Raw genomic sequence first — 17,963 nt, 5'->3', positions numbered from 1 at the left:
CCAAATATAAGATTCTGTCTAAAGGGTAAGGCTTAATGGTTAATATGCTAACAAACTGTGTTTTTTTTTTCAGTCTGTTTCTTAGTTATTGATATCTTTGTGGAACTCATTGACTGGATGACTGTCTATAGTCAATATTTCACTCCTGGCCAAATGGAGACTTTGGTCTTTTAGCTTTTATGTGCAAGAGACAGACATCTTAGAAAAATTCTCAGGACAATAGAAAATTATTAACATATTTTTGATGTCCTGTGAATCCTTTAAAGTCTGATTTCTACTCTATAATCTTGAAAGGTTATTAAAATATTTTAAATTAGACCAAGCAAAAAGACTGAAAGTGTTAGATCGCATTTAAAGTATTGTCTAAAGGAATATTAGATTGCTTTGATCATTCAGGCAGAAATTTAGAGTTGCTCTCTAAGAAATAGAAATTTGCAGGTATGTGATTACTTGATCAAAAACCATTTGTTTTAGCAAATGTTCATGATAAATGTAGTATAAGGATTTTACAGCTGTCCCAGCTTTCCTCTACTTCTGTGTTGGGCAGCCCCTTAGGGAAACAGTTAAGACGCATCTCTTCTTTGTAATCTCAGCGTTATGCTTTTAATGCCTTGGAATCCTTGCTCTGGCTTCATATGCAAATATCCATGGTTATGTTTATGTAAATTATCAGCACACATTATTCAGTCTAAGAACCTAAGGCAGCGTGTAGTATTGGATTTAATTGGAGTGATTTATTCCTGGCCTGCTCAGTTAGCTGTTGTAGATTCTTATTTCTTCACATGAATCACAAATGGAAAAGGATCTGGAATATTTAGGAGGATTACTTTTCTGGCAATTCTCTTTTATTCTGTCACTCACTTCTTTGTTACAACTATATAGCTAATGAGATAACAGGATAAAGGTGCCTTACCCCTGTGACATCCATAACCTTAATGGCAGCAAGCTGGCCCGTTTTGACATGACGACCCTGTAAGAAAAAAAAAATTCAAAAGGTTTAGTTGTGATGAACAATGTTAGTATTCCATTCCAACCCCATACAAATCAATGCCTAAATCAATGTTACAGTATGCCAGCAACCAGACAGACAAAACCACAGATAGACACACAGAAATTAGGATGTTTGAAGATCTAGTTCTAGTTAGTATTTGATTTGCTTTTTAAAAATCTCTTCAACTCCTTTTTTTTCTTTTCTTTTTCGGTTTTTCCAGACAGGGTTTCTCTGTGTAGCCCTGGCTGTAGACCAGGCTGGCCTCAAACTCAGAAATCCACCTGCCTCTGCCTCCCAAGTGCTGGGTTATAGGGGTTCTCAAGTAGATGACATGGAAGGGCTAGACAATTTGATTCCTTTTCTCTCAAAGGAACTAGAGACAGGCAGATTCACAGAGAAGTGGAGGCCAGCCTGGGTGGAGGGGATGAGTACAACAGGAACTGAAGAGACTTTCTTCCAGTTCTTAAAATATTTTGAACTTTGGGCTGGGAGTGTGGCTTAGCAGTAAGTCTACTATGTACAAGGTCTTAGGTTCAATCCCCACAACTGAAAAAATTAGTAAAGACCACTGTCTCAAGCTGCTGTCAGCTGAGCACTGGTGAGCTCATGAGGCCAACACTTAGCATGGGGACAAGGGACAAGAATGATCACTTTCAACTCTTTTCATCCCTAGGAGCATCTAAAAATGATGGAGGTAAGAGCTACTGGGCCTCAGTACACAGGGCTGTGGACTCTCCTGAATTAAGGCAGTCAAGGCTACAGGAAGATACAGTGGCCACAGCACTCTCTTGGTGTGCCTCAAATAGCTGTCAGAGTCATGGTGGCCAGAGGGATATTGTGATGCTGTGCTACTGTCTTTGGTGTGAGACCCACTCCTAGCTTTAAAGACTGCCAACCACATCTTGAACAATGTTGTTTTTCCTGTAAAGAGCGGAGAGAAGGGCACCTGTAGACAAACACAGGGGTTCAATTTGGTATCACCAAACTATGATCTAGTTATCTGAATGGTCCCCTTAGGCTGGGCAAAGGCAACCCTTGCAAGTAGGGAGCAGCACTCTTCAAGGGCTGGCCATTTTTGTGGAATCCAACCTTGTAGAGGACCACTTGCTCTGACTTTGTGGTCTGAATGCTTGCAGTTCTCTAGTGTGTGTGTGTGTGTGTGTGTGTGTGTGTGTGAGAGAGAGAGAGAGAGAGAGAGAGAGAGAGAGAGAGAGAGACACAGAGAGACACAGAGAGAGACACAGAGAGAGAGACAGAGAAAGACAGAGACAGAGAAAGACAGACAGAGTGAGCATTGTTAGCCTGTGAACTGATCTTTCTTCTACATCTAGGGTGTCCCTTGCTTTCTCCATCCTGCAGTCTGTCTACTTTTTTCTAGATTTAGTTAAAGCATGACTTCTGTCCTGGTCAGTCAGTCCTCACTTCTGTGCTACCATGGAAACACATCCCTGTTTGCATCATGCCCAAAGTATCTCCATTTGCTTTCCTGTCTCTTTCTCCTTTCTTTCCCCACTGATATCATTTGTAGCACTGACCCTAGAATCAAATCTTAATTGGCACTTCCTCTGGTCACACAAGCCTAGACATACATTTCAAGTCCCTTTCTCCCCATGAAAGTCTGTGGGTACTTCTGTCAAAAACAGAATTGCAGACATGAGGTTTTTAACTCCTTGGGAAGCACAGGCTCTTCTTTGAGGGAATAATTTGTTACAAGGATACCTCAATATCTAATTAAAAAGCAGTAGCTAGCACAGAGCATAGCTAGCCTACCGTGTAGTGCTGAGGCCAGAGAGCAGAAGAGAAAATCCATCCCTATTAACTTTCACATGGAAGGCACTGGCCAGTTCTTGGTTTGAAATCCATAAAAATAACTGATATTTTAAAACTAAGGGTACACGATTTAGTGTGTGTGTGTGTGTGTGTGTGTGTGGCTTCATTTTTTAAAAGTGTTTTCTATGAATATAGAAAATAAAAGAACATCTCTATACTCCACTTTAAATTTCACTTTCAAGCTGAAAGAAGGGCTTTTGATGGAGCTGACACATGAATGATGCCACCCTGAGATAGCAGGTTAGGCTCAAATGAAGTCCTGCAAAGGGAACAATGAGTGCTTTGGCATAGGCCCAGGCAAAGGCATCCTCACAGTGGAGCAGGGAGGCTCCTGAGCTGTCAAACTTTGATGGTCAGGAAGGACCACAAAGGATCAGGGAGGACCCTGCTCAGCAGGAGCTGCCTTGTACATCACCGGAGGATGTCAAAGCTGGTTACCATCTAGATTAAGGCAGACCTTCAGGGAATGGTTAGGAGTCAGCTGACTTCAAGATCATTAAAAAACAGAGGGACAGTTAGGCTTGAGGAACACACACACACACGCACACACACACACACACACACACACACACACACACACACACACACAGAGTAGGGCAGCCAGGTTTTTGAAGCTCACAGGTGCTGAAGGCTGTGAGTCGGACACAGTTCACTCCTCTCCCCTCGCACTTCCTTCTGTGTCATTTGTTGTAAAGAACTATGCTGCTGCTTCTTCTTCCATATAAAATAATCCAACACCAAGACAAAATGTGACTCACGCAAGTACGCTTAGGCCTTTCCTTTGTCTGCTTCCTGAAATAAATGCAGGAGGAAAACAACGGCTTCCTCAGAAACTGTGGCAGAAGCTTCACCTCTGTGCCCCTATTTTCTAAGGAAAAGCACGAAAGCCGTGGAGCTGCTTGCCTGAGGCTAGCCTGGAAGAGAGCCCTTTCATTTCTATATCACCAACGCACATTCTTTCCAATGGAGCACACATGCTGGATCAGACAGCCTCAGCACTATCTCGCTCCCCGCCCCCTTCAAGGCGTCCTCTCTTTTGAATTAGCTTAGAGACAATCTTGGCTCCTCTGAGGAAAACTTCTTCAATTTTTTTAAGTTGCAAATGAATGGGCTGCCTTTGTATTGCCACAGCATTTTATGCTAGCCCCTGCTGGTCCTGACCAGTGCTGTGATTTTCTTTTCTTTCTTTTCAAATATGCATTTCCAGAATAATAAAAACAAATCAAATCAAATCAAATCAAAGGTCTGAAAAAGTGTTGCTCAGTGGTAGAACACTTGCCCAGGATGTACAAGGCTCTAGTATCATAGCAACCACCAAAAAAGGAGAAAAGATAAGAGTGTAGAACACACAGTAGTGGCTGGTGTTGTCTTGTAGCTCAACTCTGGTTAAGTCTATCTATCTGTCCATCTGTCTGTCTATCCATCAGTCAACTGGTGACACAGTATACCATCTGGAGTAGTGGCTCTCAACCTTCCTAATGCTGTGACTCTTTAATACAGTTCCTCATGTTGTGGTGAAACATAAAATTATTCGGTTGCTATTTTATAACTAATTTTTTGACTGTTATAGACCATCATGGAAATATCTGATAGGTAGGATATCTAATATGCGATGCTCCCACGAAAAAGCTGTTGGAACCCCCACCCCCAAAGGTTCTCAACCCACAGGTTGTGAATGACTGATCTAGAGTCTCCAAAGAAAACTGATATTTCAGAAACCTGTCAACTATATCACATACACTCTCTTTCTAAGAACCGCCCTCCATTGAAAGAACTACCTTACCTAGGGTCAAGCTCCCATCTGGAGACAATTGGAACAGGATGATAGCTTAGACCAGGGTGGAAGTGTTAGAATTCTAGAAAAGAACAGACAGCCTAGAAATACACAGAAAGCTTAAGCTATAGGACATGAGAAGAAACTAGATAGAGTTTTTCTCCAAGCCTTCTGTAGTGTGGGGTGGAGAAGGAACTCAGCCAATATTTGCTAAGTTACACATTAGCTGAAGATTTGACGTATGAGATTGTGCTCTCATTCTTGGTACCACTGACATTCCACAGAAGTCCCCTTTGGTCCCTCACATTTTTGTCTAGCCACAAACTCTATGGGACCAGATGAGAGAGAGAGAGAGAGAGGTTCCAGGCTGTGATTATAATTGCCTGGCTTGCTGAGAAGGTAAAATGAATTTAAATGAAGCTCTTTTAAATTCTCCAGAGAGTGGATCTTAGGAAAATGATAGAGATCAGGGAAAAACAGAAATGATCCATCAATCTTTACCTCTGCCCTGTCACAATAAGGACAAGGATGTACTCCATCACCCACTCCCAGTTAGGATGAAGGCTTAGTTAGGATACCAGCCAGTCTCATCCTGAAGATGTCAGGGCATACTCATATTTTCTGTCCTTAGACAGAAACATGGCTTGAGGGGGCTGCAGTGATGATGCAGTGGTTAAGAGCACTGGATGCTCTTACAAAGGGTCATGGTCAATTCCCAGCATCCACATGGTGGCTCACCATCATTCATCACTCCTGTTCCAGGTGATAGATCTGATGTCCCCTTTTGGCTTTCTGGGCCACTGTGTGCACATGTTACATAGCCTCAAATATCCACACACATAGAAATAAAACTTAGAGAGGGAACACGCCTTGAGTATATTAGAGGATTCTATGGAAAGATTCTTAAAAATCACAAATGTTCATGGAACATTCCTGAAAGTGTCTACTTTTAGGGTTTCCTCCAGGTCAAAGACAACCACTGTTGCTATGGTTGGCACATGGCACTCACTGGTGACTTCAAAGGCTCTGCTTAACAACTCTGCAGAAGAGAGACCTGACACCTAATGATTCTCAGCCTGTGGAACACTCCAAACAAGGTCCTATCCCAGAACTGTTCCCAGGAGATTACCCTCTCCCTCAGTACCATACACTGCCAATCCTCTGCCAAGGCTTGCTTATAGATTATTCAGGGCTGGGTCCATCGAAAGCTAAGGCTTTCTTATAGACTCCAGGAGGGAGCAAGATACTTCCTCCCTTCTTCTTGTTGGAAACTAGATGCCTCGATTTCTGTGTGGCTGCTTATAAATCAAGATGGATGCTTCTAGTAGTTGGTTTGGCTTCTGCTGTGTGTGGTGGAGGGATATATGGACCCTGGTGTAATTCAAGTCTGAGAAGTTGCTTTCAAAGCCATAAGACATGTGATTATGAATAGCTGGATAATTCCCTAAGATACAGAAAGGGACTAACCTTGACACAGTCTGTCAAAAGCAGAGTGGGAAGCCTTTAGTGTTCAACAGCTTACGAGCACACATGTGAGCCATACAGAAATCACCAATCTCTCCTGAGATCCTAATGACCTAATGCCATGGGTCTTAGAGTCTAGTCTTCAGGTTTTCAGGCTCTATACCCTAAAAGGGAAAGTTTCTCCTTGTCCATTTATCTTCTTCCCCAGTCTAGGACAGCTTCTTACAATAGGTGGTTCCCAAAACATGCCAATAAACGTAAAGTTGTTATGCTTGGTGAACTGGGTGCTTCGCTTCAGTCACTCTGAACCAAGAAGTCAGTCAACTGACCAACTTAACCTGGGAGAAGCTTGGAGAAGCACTATCTGGATAGCAGAGAGCTGGCAAAGGAAGGACCTGTCACAGGAAGGGAGAACTACTTAGTCTGAGGCAGGGGTCTGTGACAAGGATTCCTACATAAGGGTTTGGTCTGTTTCTGGTTGGCTTCTCCATGTTAACCAACAGACTGAGGGAGCCCTTGAGCAAGCCCAATCCCTGTACTCATCTGTTCATTATCGGCACTGGAGAGAGAGAGAGAGAGAGAGAGAGAGAGAGAGAGAGAGAGAGAGAGAGAGAGAGAGAGAGAGAGACTCTCATGATGTCTTCTTCTGTGGCCCTGCTTAGATTTGCTATTTACACTGACCCCGGTAGACAGAGGTTTACCACTAGTGGATAAGATAGGGGGTGCTGTTTGTGACCATGAGGCATGGGGGGGGGTGGCCAAGGAGGAGGACAAAAAATAGTCACAAAGACAGTGCTGAGTTTCAGAAGGAAAGCTGTCCACCCCCAGAGTGGCTCAGTCCTCCCCAGGTGGCAGCAGCAGCAGCAGCAGCAGCAGCAGCAGCAGCAGCAGCAGGGAGAACAGCCCTGTGCACTCAGAGCTGTCAGAAAGCAACAGGCCTATAGTGTTCCCAACTCAGAAGCTCAAACGGGGAACCATTTGACTCCCTTGTGGCTGCTGCTGAATACAGCCTCTCCCACAGTGTCCTCAAACCTCCAGAAGTTTTCATTAAAACAAAGGAAATGTCAGTCGGGAAAGCGCCATAATATAATTAGGGCCCACCAAATCTAAAGTAATTCAGAGGGGAAAAAAATAGACAGTAATGAAAGGGAAGCTCTCTGGTCCTTACTGAATCTCTGCTGTACGGCTGACACAAAAATCAATTTCAACAGGCTTTAGCTGAATCTGAGCAGGAACCAGGGCGACAGATGAAATTTAGTGAGCAATTTACTGGAGTCATAATGATTCCTGAGCAAGGGGGAAAGGGCTGTAGCGAGGGCTCTCATTCAGACGTCTCCTCTGTGAGAGCACACGTGCATCATTATATCCCCCATTCTATGGGGGATGGACTTTACAGTAGTATGTTTTAATCCTAGTAAATGCCTGCACATTACACTGTACCTCAGATACTTTAAAATGGTGGTTTCCAGCAAGGCAATTTTGCCCCTTGGGGACATGTGACAGTGTCTAGACTTCTGATTGCTAGGACTATCTGTCAGTGCTGGCATCTTGTGAGTAGGGGCAAGGTATGCTGCTAAGCATGCCATATTTAAAAGAGATTCTCCTTTGTCTGACACACAATTTTGAGCTCCCAAATGTCAGCGGAACCAAAGGATGAATCTGGTCCTTAGAGTTTGACATTCAGTAGATGCCCAGTGCACAGCGAAGTGCGTGCAGAACCACCAGTTACAAAGATGCCCGGATGAGGCCTTAGCTGGGGATCTCATGGGTGATGGGCAGGGAGAGGACAGACAGGTGGCATTGTCCTGTCTTTGCTTAGTAGCACCTCACAAATGATTTTAAACCATGTTTTACTGTTTGCATTACAATTTTCATACCAGTTTATAGCATATGTTGAGTATATTCCCTGTGCCCTCCCTTTTCTTGGCTCTCCTCACTCGCATCAAAACTCTAATGATGATCTTCACAAAAATAGAAAAATAAAGACATTCATATGGAAGAACAAAAGAGCCTACATTGCCAAAGCAGCCGGTCCTGAGCAGAAAGCATAACACATTATCACCGTTCCTGACTTCAATTATACTACAGAGTTACAGTACCAAAAGCAGCATGGCACGGAGAAAAGTCAGTCACGGAGAGCAATGGGCTAGAAGACACCACTTTTTGAAGTGAGGTCAGTGCTTCTCAACCAGACCATGATGTGGCCTCCGGGACCATTCTTCTGACTTCCGTGTGTAATTGGTCACTTAACAAGATCTTCATTGTCTCTATTAAAACATGGATAATATAGTGTGAGGACCAAAGAGGCTTGAAGTGCTTGGAAACAGTGGGAAAACGGATGCTTAGGTATTAGTTTTGGAAAGTATGTTCCTTTGTGCCGGCTAATTTCATGTCAACTTGACACAAGCTAGAGCCATCTGGGTAGAGGGCATATCAACTGAGGAAATGCTCCAGCTTTGTCTACAGGTAAGTTTGTGGGCAACTTTCTTGATTGATGATTGATGTGGGAAGGCCCAGCACAAAATGTGTGGTGCCAACCCTTGCTGCCTCCCATGTCACTAGCACAGGCCACATGAGCTACATGCTTTCTAAGCATTGACCTTCATACCATTCTGTGCATTATGAGAACAAAGGCAAAAACAAACAAACAAGCAAAAAAGGTATTGTAAAAGTTTCTGTTATGAATTAAAGGCATTCTTTTAGAGTGAGGGACCACACCAAGCTGAGAGCAGGCATGCCTGTCCTTGGGGAGTAGAGTCAGTGGAAACAAGGACTCAAGTGCCTCATTGGTGTGTGTTCCCTAGAAGACAGTAATTCTGGAAATAGGTTCGCCTGAAATCTTGGGACAAGGAACATAAGTGAAATATGAGGCCGCCGAGAAAGAGCAAGAGTCCTTTTTAGTAAGTAAGGCATACCCAAGCTCTAGGCCAGCCTGAATGGGCAGACGGCTGACGAGGTAGTGAGTGTACTGACGGACAGCTAAATTTAGCTGCAATATGACTCCCCTGCTAGGAAGCTTCCTTTCCAGAAGGGTGAGGTTTCCCTGACTCCAGTGAAATTCTTCTTTTGACCACACTTTCATCCTACAGTTAGCTGACAAATCAGGGATGGTAAGAACTTGGTGAGAGCATGCTGCTAACTCTCTGACCACTCTTTCTTCTCACACAGGCCAGGAGACAGGCACAGTTCTGTAGTGAAGCCTTGCAGGTCACACAAGGCAGAACTATAGTTAAGAGGAAGAGACTGAGGGATAGGAGGTGTTCAGGGGTGATCAGGGAGGGTCTAGAGTTACTTTTGGTTAGAGGCCCTTTATCCATAAAACAGATATAATTAGGTTACTAGTTTGCGGTAGAGATCAAATTAATACATAGAGAGACAGTTGGTGGTGTGCCTGGGTAAGTGACAGGGACATCCCAGCTCTTTTGGTGCTTGATGGGAACTATTTATAACCTCTGTCCTGCTGTCTCCATCTTTACCACACGGTGAACCTGGTTCCCTCATCCTCCTCGAATGTGCCAGAGGGCCTTTACGTCTCTTCCTTCTGCTATGCCTGCTTGACACTGCCCTTATGTCTACATCCTGGGCTCCAGTGTCACTAAGAGTCTTCCCCTAGAACCACCCCCCCCCGATTCTTACTAATATTTTCCCTCCTCTTAGGGCCACCTCGTGCAGTATACATTATACTTCACTTATTACCTATATAAGGCATCTTTCATTCTCTTATGGATGTGTCTGGAGAGCAGGGATTTCTCTAGATTTTGATCATGACTACATCTTCAATAGCCCATTCGTGCCTGCAGTATGGCCACTCAATCCCCCACGTGCTGTGGGAATGAGTTCTCTGGAAACAAACCTCTCTCTCTCTCTCTCTCTCTCTCTCTCTCTCTCTCTCTCTCTCACACACACACACACACACACACACACACATGCACCCCACAGAATCTCCTTTTAAAGGCACAGCAATGGAAATAAAAGAAGCACCGTCATCTGAGGCTTTCAAGGAGGAACCCTTTCAGGTTGACTTTGCATCAAAGTAAAGGAGCGGGAAAGCATTGCCTTCCTCTTTATTCTCGTCACACCTCTGAAGCTTAAAGAACAAAATAAAGGCTTCATAATTAACATATATTTCATATATTTGCTATCCAGGATGATTCGTTTCTGTAAATATATAATTATTTCATTTAAATATTAGCAACATGGATATGGAAAAGTTATGGACGACTGAAAAGTTAAAAAGCAGAGAAGCAAAGGTGGCCACACCCCCAAATTACATTCCTCCTGGCAGCCGCTGACATTTCAGCCTTACAGGTAGCAATTAGGGATGAGACTGCTTTTAGAACCAGAGAGAACATTTGACAACCTTCTCCTTTCTTTCATTTTCCCTAAATGAAATGCGAGAGATAATTCATCTCCAGTCAAACATGAGTGACCATCGCCCTGGAGAACAGATTCAGGTTTCCTGTGGTCATGGGTCCTAAGGTGGAAGTATGTCCGTGAGCATTGTGTGGTCAGAAAAAAAAAAAAAACGATAAAAAGTCATAAATCGATGCACTTGAAAATACAGTGGGAGGCAGGTTACAGAGAGGTGGGAAAACTGCTGGAGGCGGCCCTTCCTTGACAGTGTGAAAAGATGGAGCTAGCAAGTGCTTAAGCCCTTCAGGCCATAGTCAGGAAGGTCACCCGCATGGAAACATGAGGAACCCTTTCCTCCACCCCCCAGCCCTCACCCCTGCTGGCAATCCCAGTGCTAGAGAGGAGAAGAGACAGAAGATCACAGCAGGCTGACCACCAGCCCAGCAGAGTGGGTGAGTTCTAGGTTCCAGTGAGGGACTCTGTCTCAAAACATCAAGGTGGACAGCTCCTAAGGTGAGGCTTGTGGCCTCTACACACGTGCACTCACACCAAAGCACCTAACACACAGGCACACATTGACACGTTCATACATAGTAGAAAAGAAAACCAATGCTTATTTAAGTAACAGAACTGTACTGGATTTTAAGTATCATTCCTAATAAGGCCAAACAACAACAACAAAAACAACACCTGTATTAGATGCCACGAACGTAATAGAAATTTAATGCTAATAATAGTGTACCACCCATTGATAAACATTCAACAACTACACTTGTGAATACTATAAAATACTTAGCAACTGACGCATGATGCTTTTAAAGGCTGGTGTATTCTTTTCCAAAAACAGAATATTGCTACTTTAACAATTTTAAAAGCTTCCTTTGAGGAGAAAAAAATTCATAAAACAAATTAGGAAGGCATGAAAAATCCATAGGAGATAAATAGACAGGAACCAGAGGAATGAGGATGCATACATTCATTTCAGAAGTTTGATGGCTTCAATTTTCCAATAAAGCTCTAGGCAAGTCCTTTTGACTTTTATAAAGAAGAGAAACAGAAATGCTTGGTAGGTTCCCTTTCCTTACAAGATTCCAGTACAAACAGGAAGACCAAGATCAAGCAAGTTTCTATGGCCCACCTTACTGAGTCAACATTTCAAATTTGTTGTCCATAATGAATTCCCATGTAGTTGTCTAAGCTTGACTGCCCCTTCACAGGAAGGCCATCACAGCGTATTGTAGATACCGGTAATGCTGGCAATATACTGAACCCCCGTCTTAAAATACAAAGTAATAAAAACAAAAGGTCTGGGGATGTGGCTTCAGGGTAGATTGTCTGGCATGGGCAAAGCCCTGGATTCCATCTGTTATGTGGGGCTAGAGGAGGAGAAAGAGAAAAAATACCGTGTGTTCTATCTTAAAAATGAACTGTTATTACCATGTATTCATTGGTACACTCTATTTAATAGACTGTATGTTTTCTAAAACAAACAAAATAAATCAACTGAATTGTAACAGGGTATCATTCTAGATCTATCATGAGACTTTAACTATTTTGAACAAAAATCATAATATTATTATGAGATTATCTTGAAAATGAGCAAGGAAGATACTTGAAAAGCCTTGTTTAAACTTTGCAATTACTGAATACTTCTTTGCATTTAATCGTGTAGATAATTTCATAAATAATTTCTTTCCATATTGCTAATACTTGCAGATATTCATAAGAAATATAGCCTTGGGAAGAGCTAACTGGGATCGAAGGGTCTCTCCTTCGGTCCTCTACTTGCATTGTGCCCAAAGGGGCATTCTGTGCAGGGATTGGAGCTCAGTAAAAGACTTTAGACTTTACAACATTGCACTCATGTAATAACATAGTTAACGCAAACACCACAGCCTACATACATCAAAGTAGGAGAATGTAGGGTAGAAAGGTCCCATGAAGCTGAGTTGAAATGATTGCTGGTTTAGGCTGAGTAAAAACATATAACTGGCATCAAATCTATGAATGTTGGTGGAATAGCTGGCCCCACTTATGTAAAAATAAAAGGTATAGTAGATTTAAAGCTGAATTTTAAAAATTTAATATGCTTAATGTAAATTTCTGACAAGCAGTTTACTGAAGCTTCAGCATCAGCAAGGAAGGTTGGGAAACCTTTTGAAAGTTTAGTACCACACTGGTTTAGAGTGTAAGACAAGAAAGAGATCGGCTTTTAAAACATCTGTGTGTTGATTCTTACAGTCTTGAACTGCCTTCTCTTTGTACCCGCTCATCTCTTTCAGATCACCTGCTATTCTATTCAGCATTCAGTCGCTAATTAATAAACCTCTATGCAAGTGCAAACAGGAGCAACTGAGAGAGCTTGCCTCCATGGGAATTAAAGTCCGAGTTCTCATTCCCCATAGGTTTTAATACCATGAACATTATAAGTAGCCGTGATGTCTTGACAGAAATGGTAAGGAAGGGAAGAACTCTGTACTCTATACAGCAAAGAACTGGAAGTGTAGAAGGCAAAGACAAAGGAAAGCTGAACTGTGCGGGTTCAGGTGGAGTAAGAGCAGCTTCAGAGAGGGAGGGAGGGATGGAGGGAGGGAGAGGGAGAGGGGGAGAGAGAGGGGAGGTAGGAAGGAAGGAAGGAAGGAAGGAAGGAAGGAAGGAAGGAAGGAAGGAAGGAAGGAAGGAACAAATGCTCCAGGAAAGAGGTGGACAAAGCCACAGCCTCTGAGCAGAACTTCCCAGGTCCAACAAACAGGTGACTCTGTGAGGTTACCATGGAAACAATGAAGGCTCACTACCTATAGTAAAGGAGATGGAGACTTGAAGAGTAACATATATATATCATGCCCCTATATGCCTTCTTCAAAACAAGATGGATTCTAACTACTGCAGATAAACAGGAGCCTAGGAGTAATGAGCTGGGCAGTAATCCCAGATGAACCTGAAATTAATTAAATAGCTGACACACAGAACACCAGGCACTGTTCTAAGTTCTTCACTTTCACTAACCCCCATAGAAAACTATGAAGTAGCTTGGTGTCGCTGATGTCCTTATTCTACAAACAGGGCGTGCGTACACAGCCCTTACCTGGCTGCTCTCAGTTTCCCTGAACATGAACAGATACACACTAGCACTCATTTGTCTTACTCAAGTTCCCATACTGCTTCATGTAGAAACCAGACCGCCAGGGGCTTTACTCTGACTGAAAACACTTCAAATACCTAGCATTCATCTTTCTAATACTAGTTTCTCCATCAAAATCTTAAATTTGTAGTTGTGACAAATGAGTTTTAGGATATGGATTTGCAAGTTGAGAACGTGATGCCATGGTGGACAGTATCCCAGAGTTCTAGAGCCTTGGAACTGGGCTGACCAACACAGACAGGAAAAAAAATGACATAATAGGGGACTTTTTACTTAGTTCGATGTGATCAGAAAGACTAGCTCCTTAAAAGGCAAAGAAGGATGTAGAAGATCCTGGGTAAGACACTGGCCTATATACCAGGGAAGGCTTTGAGTCTGTGTAAGGCCATGAGGTCAACACAGAGAGAAGAGGGGAGGAAGGTTGGAGAAGCAAATGAGAATGAGAAGGGCGTCCAGGCTCTCAGAGCTTCACTGACTGTCCCCATAGGCTCACAGGGTTTGAACATTTGCTTTCCAGTTGGTTCCGCTATTCTGGGAGGTTATGGAATCTTTAAAAGGCAGAGCCTTGCTGATGTGGGTTTCCGTGTGAGCAGGTCTTGAGGCTTTCTGTCCTCGTTCCACTTCCTGCCTGTTCTGCTTCCTGACTGCTGATACTCGTGACCACCTGTCTCATCCCTCTGTCACCATGCCTTCCTTAACACAACAGACTGTATCCCATTGAACTATGAGCCCAAACAAGCCCAATCTCTTTCAGCTTGCTCTTTGTCAGGCATTTGATCACAGAACAAGCAAAGTCAGTAACACAGAGACTAAGGAAGGAATATTGAGCCCTTAAGATAGGAGTCCGGCTCACTTTGGATCTCAGAAAGACCTGCCAGCCACCCCTTCGCTACCTCTGTGCTCATCACCACCAAGTCTGAGACTGGGACTGTAGGTTTTTTCTCCTTCATTGAGTCCTGAAGACTACTAAAACTGTCATGGTCTGAAAAAAGGTACCACAGAGTGACGGTAAGAGATACCAGAGAAAAAGAGTGTATTCCCAACCACAGAGGGGAAAGCCGTGTGTCAAGATAGGATGGAATAAAAGACCATGGAGAGCAAGAGAAAGCTTGCAAAGAGCACAGCACACCTCTGTCCGTGTGGACAGCATCCAATGGTGTTACTTTTTTACAAAAACGTTCCGCCCCTGTGCACAGTACAGTGGAAGCAGAGACAAGAGGAGAGAGAAGCTTTCCAGCTGAGTGTTTAAGAGAACAGGAGCGGCAGCTGCACAGGTAAGGGTGGGTGAATGCTTAGTGTTCGGTTGAAGCTATGAGCTAAAATGCCGAAAAGGCCATAGGTCTGGTTCGTGCTTAGGTAAAGGGTCTGCGAAGAAGATGGTCTGGAAGAATAAAGGACGAGGCAGACAGTGCATGATGGCTAAGACTGATTAAACCGAAGAATCTCGAGGCCTAAAGCTGAGAGACATGATATTAAAGTTTCATGAGAACTGAGAAACGAACAAAAGAGGCCGGAGGGCTTATTCAGCACCAAAGAACAGGTGTGCTGAGTATGGAATATAAACAGAGGCATTGAAGGTGGCATCCTCAGACTCATTCAGACTCAGAGCAGAGATGACCTAGCCCTTGGTAAGTCCAGTGAGTAGAGTGTCCTTCCAGGTAAGACTCATGCAGAGATAATTCAATGGTGATGGCTTCACAAACAAGCCAAAATCAGGCAGCCTCCTCAGTGCCGCAGCTAGTTCCCTGCAAAGCGAGGTTCCGATGCAGGCAGTTGCAAATCGCTTCATTTAGTATCTTTTCATTTCAATCTTCAAATACAAAATAATAAAATGGGGATTTTGCTCTCAGTCTAGGACAACATTATAAATGAGAGAAAACGGCAAAGCTGACTTATACTGTGGGAGGAAGTGACAGTTTTATTTTCAGTGTCTGGTTATTACCTCGAGTTCAGAAGCATATAAAATTCTGTTAAAGATGTATCTTTGTGCTTGCTTGTCACATCTGCAATAAAGGCAGCAGCCTAGCCAGCCACACAACAAAAGTAGTGAAAACTCATTGTACTGCATGAAATGTAAGTCCAGCCCCCAGAGACATGTCTAAGTCTTACTACCTTTCAAGCCCAAGGCATCGCTGGAGTGATTTAGGAAGATAAAGCCATGCTCGGCCACACATTTTCCAGGCAGGTAGATCTCAGCATGCAAATGAGAATGCGAGATTCCTTTGGTGGTAAATGGAGCTGTCACTTTTCTTTGATTAAGAATCACCGAGGCCCTCAATTGCCTTTACTGAAGGAGACAGGGCACCTGCTGCTGATCCTGAGGGTGAAGGAGATGGAACTGCAGAGAGGAAATGGCCATCAGGGGCCTCCTTTGCAGTTGCTTACTGCTTGGTCAGGCTTGGGCAGCCCTTAGGCTATCACAGGTTCAAAGACGCATTCAAGAGAAATAAAGATAGTACACATCAGGTAAAGTCCATCTGGAATAATTTATTACAAAGAAAAGTGAGTGAGAGAAGAGAGAGACAGAGAGAGACAGAGAAAGAGAGACAGACAGAAAGACAGAGACAGAGAGAGAGAGACAGATAGAGAGATAGAGAGACAGAAAGACAGAGAGAGGCTGGAGAGATGCTAGAAGCAGTTACTGCCTGTTCTTGCAGAGGCCTTAGGTACCTTCCATGATGACACACAATGGTCAGTAACTCCATTCCCCTGGGAGCCTGATGCCCTCGTATGGCCTCCGTGGGCACCAGGAATGTACAAGGTACAGAGAGAAATATGCACGCAAAACACCCATAAACAAAAATTTTTTAAAAATTAAATGTTAAATGTGCTAAGATTGTAGCTAGTATCACCCTTTATCATATGATGCTTGTGTGGAAGCATATTCTTCATGAATTCTTAGAGACAGATATTCCACAGATAGCTAATTTCTCTTGCTCGAGGCAGAAAGGCTCTTCATGTGCTGTCTAGGGCTCACCTCACCTACTGAGTCCACCCTAGCATCTCTCTCCAGCCATGCTCCTAGTCTTCCTCCAGCATGGAAAGAGTTACTATAACTAAATTTGCACTTGTCAGGCTAAGACTCACACAGATCACTACTTAGCTTCCATGTGAAGGAGGTACCATGATCATCCCCTTCCACAGATGAGGAAGGTGAGGCACAGTCATAAAATCACAGTTAGAAAGGCTAGGCTCTTGCCCATGCCCAGGTGCTTTGGTTTCTGTTGCTATTGGCCCATTTCTCACTCTGCAGTTCCTATGGCTGAGCTCAGGAAAAGCTGTCTACATTTGTCCAAACTGCCCTCTTGTTCTTCACCCTGGCCTGCATAGAAGTCTGGTGGCCTGCTATGACACCCACTGGGATAGAGCTGAAGACTCCAAATAGGTCTGTTCACCTGAGACATTGGGGTTAGTGGGTAAGATGGCATCTTCATAGAAATAAAGTTTAGTGCTGGCATACTGTACACCTTTAATGCTAGTACTTTAGAGGCAGACAGAGGTGGATCTCTGTGAGTTTGACTCCAGCATGGTCTACATGGTGAGATCCAGGGCAACCACATCTACAGAGTGAGATCCTGCCTTTAAAAAGTAATAATGATAAGTTAGTAGAATTTAAAAAAAAAAGAAATGAATTTTGGCTTGGACAGCTTTAACATGTAAAAAGATTGTAAGATATAACCCATGTGCATCCAATCTCGGGCACATGAGGCAGCATGCAGCTAACGACAGCTATAGCAGGGGCCCAATGCAGTATCACGAAATGACTTACAACATTGTGAGATTTCTTTTGCTAAGTCAATTGAATGGATCTTGAGTGTCAATGTTGTAGACGACAGTATAGCCTTGGTTTCCCAAAGTTAGGCACAGGTAGTTCTAGAAATCAGAGGCCTTGTCTCAAAAAGTAAGGTGGACAGAGCCTGAGGTTGCTGTCTGGTCTCTTCACATAAATAGACCTGCAGAAGCAGGCCCATTCACACACACACACACACACACACACACACACACGCATGCACGCATTTGCACGTGCATCTGAATTTTATGTACAAGCTATATGATGCTTAATAAAATGGTTCATTCAATTATATTTAACAAAATCACCAGGATTGTACTCAAAATGGATTGTATCTTTAGGCACTAATGTTATTGATACTTAAGTCATTTTGAAATTGCTATCATTACATCCCTCTGAATATTGAAAAGAAATTATGGCCTATTCTTGATATTTTGCATTAATATAATTTTAAACTAGTACAAAAAAGAAAGAGGGTATCAAGTAGGAAATATCTATCGAGGAATATATATATATATATATATATATATATATATACACACACACATATACATATACATAAACACATACACACATATGTTTGTGTGTGTATATATATGTATGTATATATATATATATA

At 43.1% G+C, this 17,963-nt stretch overlaps 1 protein-coding gene across 5 annotated transcripts in view; it reads right to left on the bottom strand.

The window, feature by feature from the left end:
- The window catches only part of Tnik (TRAF2 and NCK interacting kinase), a 400,539-nt gene that overhangs the window by 164,429 nt on the left and 218,147 nt on the right, over nucleotides 1–17,963 (bottom strand). For all 5 annotated transcript variants that reach the window (XM_029475111.1, XM_021158657.1, XM_021158658.1 and 2 more), the window contains exon 3: nucleotides 914–970. In XM_029475111.1, the coding sequence (XP_029330971.1) occupies nucleotides 914–970 (57 nt within the window). The remainder of the gene's footprint in view (nucleotides 1–913; nucleotides 971–17,963) is intronic.

This window comes from Mus caroli, chromosome 3 (genome assembly GCF_900094665.2).
Source record: "Mus caroli chromosome 3, CAROLI_EIJ_v1.1, whole genome shotgun sequence".
NCBI classification, from domain to species: Eukaryota; Metazoa; Chordata; class Mammalia; order Rodentia; family Muridae; genus Mus; species Mus caroli.
This window is presented reverse-complemented; position numbering and strand designations above follow the sequence as displayed.